This window comes from Gossypium arboreum, chromosome 8 (genome assembly GCF_025698485.1).
Source record: "Gossypium arboreum isolate Shixiya-1 chromosome 8, ASM2569848v2, whole genome shotgun sequence".
Taxonomy (NCBI): domain Eukaryota; kingdom Viridiplantae; phylum Streptophyta; class Magnoliopsida; order Malvales; family Malvaceae; genus Gossypium; species Gossypium arboreum.
In genome coordinates, this window is record NC_069077.1 from 48,861,735 (window position 1) to 48,868,614 (window position 6,880).

The window sequence follows — 6,880 nt, forward strand, 5'->3', positions numbered from 1 at the left end:
ATGTGATGCTCGTTGTGTCATGTGAAATTGAATGGCAAATTATTGTTACATAAATGTGATGCTTGAATGACTGTGACTCCGGAAAACAGCTTTGCTGGAATTTGAAAAAATAGAAAGAATATGAAAATAGCATGTTTATTATTTTCATGCGAGCTTACTATGCGTAAAGCTTACTCCCTCCTTTCCATTCTTTTAGTTTTTTCAGGTTAGCTCAGGGTTGGAGATCGTCGGAGGCAGCATCACACTATCGAGCCATTATCCGTGGAGTATTGACATTTTTATATTAAATGCTTTCACGTTAGTGGCATGTATAGGGACTTAGTTTTTCTATAATGGATGTTCTTGTGATTAGCCAATTGGCTTATATTGATTTGTTGATTATAGCCATGAGATGTGGCTTATAATGATTTTGACTTGTAAGCCTATTTATCCATGATATGTGTTAATGTCTTGTGATGTAGCTAAAGTATTTTATCATGAGTAGGTGAAACTAATGCATAATAACGAGCTAATGATGAATGCCATTGAAATCATGTATGTGTGTGCATGTAAATATGACAAAAAGCTTGGAAATTAGCCTAATTCTTGACCACACAGGTAGAGACACGGTCGTGTGTCTCAACCGTGTGGAGGACACGACCTCGGTCTTTAGCCGTGTGCCTTGGCCATGTGCCCTTAAACGGTTACTGACGTCACAAATAGAGAGTTACACGGGCTGAGGACACGGGCGTGCCCCAAGCTACACGGACGTGTGCGACCACACGGCCCAACCCACAAGGGCTGTGACTCTCCAAAGCATGAAAATTGGTTAAGTTGCCCAAAGATTTTCAAAGTTCTCGATTTAGTCCTGAACCACCCCGATGTATGTTATAGGCTTGGAAGGCCTGTATAAGGGATGATATGCATGTGTTTGAAAAGTTTTAATTTTGGGAAAAATTTGGTGACTCGGTTTTGTATGTTTGTGAATGTTTAAGTTCGGTAACGCCTCGAACCCTGTCCCAGAGTTGGATACGGGTGAAGAGTGTTACACTCTTTATGTTTTTATTTTAATTTTGCATTTATAACTTTGATATATATCTATTAGGAGTAGGTCACTGATTTTCAATAAAAAAATATAAATATTTTTCCAAAACACCACGTCTATACAACGTATTTTGAAAGCTTTCCATAACAAACATTGTTTTAAAGTATAATAATAATTTAATAGGATAAACATTTTGCTAAAATGACTTGAGCCTTAACAATGAACAAGATATCCCAATTTTTCGTTAAGATCGCAAAGCGGTTTTCATACAGAACGGGTTTCCAAAAAAAATATGTTTTTCAAAAAATATTCAATTTGACATCGCAGATTCGGCTATAACGTCTAGGCTGGATTTTGGGTGTTACATTTAGTGGTATCAGAGCCAGGTTGCAAAACTCGACTATGGATTTGGGTTTTTCCTAATCACTTGAAATTTTCAAAAAGAACTGTTTCAAATGATTGAAGGGTATTTGGATTTTTTTTCTTTTTCTGAATGTGTGGTACACCGAGTCTCCGGTGTCGACTCTGTAAGCTCTCTAAAACTACTATTTGTTTAAATTGAAATACTAAAACTACTGTAGGCAATTGACTGTACGGAAATACCCTGTTTAGGTTAACCTAAAACTGTAGTAAAGACTGCAATCTGCGAACACAAAACTCTGAATTACTGATAATATTTTCATAAAATATATTGTAATAAATACTGGAACTGTAAACTAATACATAAAATTTCTAATTCATATAATTCGCAAATCGATAATGAGCACCAGGGGTACTCGTGGAAGGGGTACAAGAGGCTGCGACGGAAACTGTGGAGGTGCTCGGGCTGGGTCTTCATCATCTAGTCATATGCCTAACGTTGAAGCTGGAGAGGCACCGACTTCACCTGTGACTGAGACGAGGTCTTATGATCACGTAGCAGGGGACAACGCACTGTCCCAAGCTATGTTGCAAATTCTGGAGACGGCCGCTGGGCCCAATACTAGTACTGTGGGCCGTGGGTCGCCACTGAACGACTTGGTCTAATGAAATTTGAGATTTTTAGGGGTATCGCTAGAGTTGCCCCTAATGTGGCTGAATATTGGATTGAGGCCACAAAAAGAATAATGGATGACCTCGACTGCACCTCCGAGCAGAAACTAAAAGGTACAGTGTCACTGTTGTGAGATGAATCCTATCAGTAGTGGCTTACAGTTAAAGAGGGTACTCAGCCTGACCGGTTCACCTGGGAATTTTTCAAGACTGCCTTCTAGGAAAAATATGTGGGCACTAGTTATGTGGATACCTGGAGGAGGGAGTTTTTGAATTTGGTTCAAGGGGATAAATCTGTGGCTGAATATGAGGATGAATTTTCGCAACTTAGCCGTTATGCGAGTCGGATAGTGGCTATTGAATATGAGCATTGTGTTCGGTTTGAGGACAACCTCAGGGATGATTTAAAGGTTTTGATAGCTCCACAAAAAGAGTGAGATTTTCCTGTATTAGTTGAAAAGATGAAGATCGCCAACGATGTGAAGCGCGTGGAGTGCTAGAATCGAGAAAAGGACAGAGGTAGGAACAAGAGGGTTTGAGAGCCTCAAGTTTAGTTTTGAGGCTTAAAAAAAGGCTAGAGTTGATGGTCCGGTCAGATTTGGGGCCCCTGTTGCTGCTACTGGACAACAAACCTATATTGAAAGTGGGAGACCCTATCAAGGCGAGTGCTAGAGAAGGATCGGAGCATGCTTTAGGTGCAGGTCTTTGGAGCACCATATCAAAGATTGTCCACGAAGGCCTGAGCAGATGCAAGCTACTGGTTTGGGTAATGTACAACTGTCGAGGGGTGTTCAGCAGCCACTGAGAGGCCGTGGCTAGGCTAGAAGTGGTAATAGTATGGGTCGTGGTCAGAGGGCACCAGGCAGAGGTACCGGTCGTACTGAGGCGAGGCAGCCAGTTTTGGTTTATGCTACATGTCGTCAAGAGGATGGAGACGCCCCAGATGTTATTATGGGTACATTCTTTATTCATAATGTACCTTATACTGCACTAATTGATGTTGGGTCTACGCATTCCTATATAACATGTACTGTATCTGAGACTTTAGGTATAATGGTTGAAAGTACCATGAATGAGGTCACTGTGTTGAGTCCGTTAGGGCAGTCTGTGAGGGTAAATAAATTGTTCAGAGATGTGCCTTTGGAAGTTCAAGAAACTATCTTTTTGGCGGATTTAATGGAACTCTCTTTCGGAGAATTCAATTTAATATTGGGAATGGACTGGTTAGTTAAACATCAGGTGAACTTAGACTGTGCTAGCAAACAGATGGTACTAAAAACTACGGAGGGTGACGAGGTAGATGTAACACCCCTAACCTGTTTCCATCGCTGGAATGGGTTACGAGATATTACCGAAGCAAATACTTATTCGTAAAATTTCCATGCATTTACTTCTATCATCTTCATTACGTTAAGTTCATCTTTAATAATGCATAATTCATTATACTCCCATATACGATCCTTATTCATACATAGCCGGAACACATAGTTAATCATTATCAAGTTCAATCAAAACTATTACATAAGATTACATCATATAACAACCATATCATACGATTGCATGTTATGTTCAGACATAACCAGACGACCCATTATGCTATCTCAATTTAAATACTAAGATCATATACAATAGCCACATTGCAATTAATCACTTATATAAATGTGTCATAATCGAACCACCCCAAAACACATAGTCAAGATTTCTTAGCATTATCAACCCTCAAGCATATTGATAATTTTTATAGATATACTTATATTTATCATTATTAATAGCATTAAACATTATAGCCGAGACAAATTGTACCATGATTAAATATAACCAAATTCAAACTTAGTATTTAAGCCATATTCACATGGCTAGAAGTATACATATCAAAGTTCAAACAAATACATATTAGCTTATACATGCCGAAATGTTCACTTAGACCAACTAAGAAGAGGGTACCAAAATGTTGAAAGCTGGTGTGATGACTTTGACGATGGTCCTGAGCACACAAAATGGATCGAAGAAATCTAAATAAAAGACAAGTAAACACACCAAATGAGTATTCAACTCAGTAAGTCATAAGCAATATAATACATTCCATTGATAAAAGATCATAAGAAAAATAATGAAAGATCTATTACTCCAGCCATACCGAACTATGCCATAATTACTTAGATTATTGGTTCAATCTTAAGCCAAGTCCTTCTGTCCAATCAAATATCAAAACAACCCAATTGATCTAGATCCATTTCCTCAAAGCATGGAACAATGATGCACTAGATAAATTCATACATATACATTTCATGTCTCAAATTCAATATTTTAGTTAATAGTTCTATCACTTTATTCTATTCCTGCACATATTATATTATCAACCGAATTCGCACACATAGTGCCATACTAAACCGCACACATAGTGCCTGAAATTTTCACTCAAGCATCGACATTCAAATCTGTACACATAGTGCCATTTAATTCCGCACACATAGTGCCAATGTTAACTCATTATAATATGGCAACTTACTTAATTCAAATAGCATATACGATCACATTAATAATATATATATCGCTTCAAAAGAACACCTAACAAAAGATATTCTTTCATGATTCACTAGTATTATTTATGCACAAACTAATCAACCTTACAAAATGCTTAAGGACTTACCTTGTGTTGGGTAAAACGGTTCCAACTCGGCTACTCGATGTTCTTTGCTTTGTCCTTACTTGATTCCCCTCCTTTAAGTTCTTGAGCTTAATCAAATAAATTAACCAGTTTAACCGTCTTGCTAGATATTTATATCAAAGTAGTAATGATTTTATATCATAAGAAACACATGGTAAAATTTTATCTTTCTACCTTATGCTTTTGAGCTATTCGGCTAATAACCATATAATATCACCTTACTATCAATAATACAAATTACACATACATAGATAACACATATATATTTGTATATACGGCAACCACCCTTACTAATTACTCACATATATAGTCTAATAATTTTCATTACATTTTACAACCGTAATTGTTCAAGACATTAAAACTTCAACAAATATTCATCTATTACCTCGAGGCCGAATGCATCGTCACTTCTCAACATAACATTATTTCAAATAGGTTTACATTCAAATATATATATATAATCATGAATCAAACTCAACTTATAAGCCAACATCACTCATTTAGTCGATTATATACAATCAAAGGTGATATCACAAATGGGCATACCTATATAGCCGAATGTGCAAAAATTAAATTCAACATCACTTATGTACTTAATTAGATAGCCGAATATACAATATCAATTATAATATCATTTTTAATTCATTTACACACATAGTTTCATCTCATGAACACTTGACTGAATTTTTCCTAAACTAGCATAGCTTCACATCTATTTATAACATCATATAAATCCATATATATCAACATATCTACCTAAATTTTCTTTCACCTTTCTACAATTTCCATTCAAAAATTCAAAAGCACCATACTCTTAGCATTTACCTCCCTCTAACCGTATGCCATTTAGTCACCTATTTAGGTAGAAAATTAACATATGGGATATGATAAGACATTGGCTACTAACTAGATTTTCACAAAAATTTAATAAAATTAACATGAGTCCTACCTTAATCAACCCCTTAGGATGGCCGAATGTCTTAGAAAATTTCCTCCTTCTTTCCCTAGCTTACGGCATTTGCAAGAGGAAGAAGATGAATACTTTCTCTCCCTTTCTTATTTTATTCATCTTTTTCCTATTAATTCCTTTCTTTAATTTATTTTAACCATTAACTAATATAAAAAAATTACAATAAAATTCAACTTAGTGGAAGAAGAATCATTGCTTGGCCGGCCACTACTTGAATTTTGGGCAATTTGACATGCAAACCCAAGCTTTCTCACCTTGTTGTTATTTGATCCTTATGATTTACCTATCATCTTTTCTAAGTTTCTCAGCTAAGTCCTTTCAAGAAAATTCACATTCCTAAGACTAAATTAGAACATTAAATTTTCATACACATACTATCACACATTAAATATATGCAATAAAAATTAAAGTAAATTTTTATGACTCAGTTTTGTGGTCCCGAAACCACATTCCAACTAGGGTCAAATTAGGACTGTCACAGTAGAGGTAATTAGGGAGCGTCAGAATTATCTGTCGAATGTGATTTCTGCACTAAGGGTCGAGAAATTGGTTCGTAAGGGTTGTGAAGCGTATCTAGCCTACATCAGTATTTCTAATTCTAAGGTTTCTTCTATTAAAGATATCAGAACAGCTAAGGACTTTCCAGACATGTTTCCCGATGAGCTACCGGGGTTACCTCCAAACTGAGAAGTTGAGTTTGGGATTGAGCTCCTGCCCGGAACAGCTCTGGTGTCCATCACCCCTTATAGAATCGCATCGAAGGAGCTAGTGGAGCTTAAGGCTCAGATTCAAGAATTACTGGATCGAGGGTTCATCTGCCCTAGTGTGTCTCCATGGGGAGCACTGATATTATTTGTTAAAAAGAAGAATGGATCCATACGTATGTGCATCGATTACCGACAACTGAATAAACTGACTGTTAAGAATAAGTACCCTCTACCGAGGATTGACGATCTATTCGACCAGTTTCGTGGTGCTTCAATTTTCTCTAAGATAGATCTTCGATCTGGGTACCATCAACTGAGAATCAAAGAGGCCGATGTTTTTAAGATAGCGTTCAGGACTCATTACGGTCATTATGAGTTCCTATTGATGCTGTTTGGACTGACGAATGCACCAACAACTTTTATGGATTTTATGAACCGAGTATTCCAGCCCTATCTAGATCGGTTCGTAGTGGTGTTTA

General features: G+C 36.8%; 1 protein-coding gene across 1 annotated transcript; it reads left to right on the plus strand.

Moving 5' to 3' along the window:
- Positions 1–2,893: 2,893 nt before the first annotated feature.
- LOC108462116 (uncharacterized) lies at positions 2,894–6,463 on the plus strand. The gene is made up of 2 exons (XM_017762109.1): positions 2,894–3,325; positions 6,314–6,463. Exons 1-2 carry the CDS (start codon positions 2,894–2,896, stop codon positions 6,461–6,463), a joined length of 582 nt encoding a protein of 193 aa, XP_017617598.1.
- The last annotated feature ends 417 nt before the right edge of the window (positions 6,464–6,880 follow it).

What these genes read in the sequence shown, in the direction of transcription:
- LOC108462116 (XM_017762109.1), top strand. Translation starts at nt 2,894, where the DNA reads ATGGGTCGTGGTCAGAGGGCACCAGGCAGAGGTACCGGTCGTACTGAG. An exon ending in ACTGTGCTAGCAAACAGATG is followed by an intron (nt 3,326 to 6,313) that starts GTACTAAAAACT and finishes CTTCTATTAAAG; the next exon opens with ATATCAGAACAGCTAAGGAC.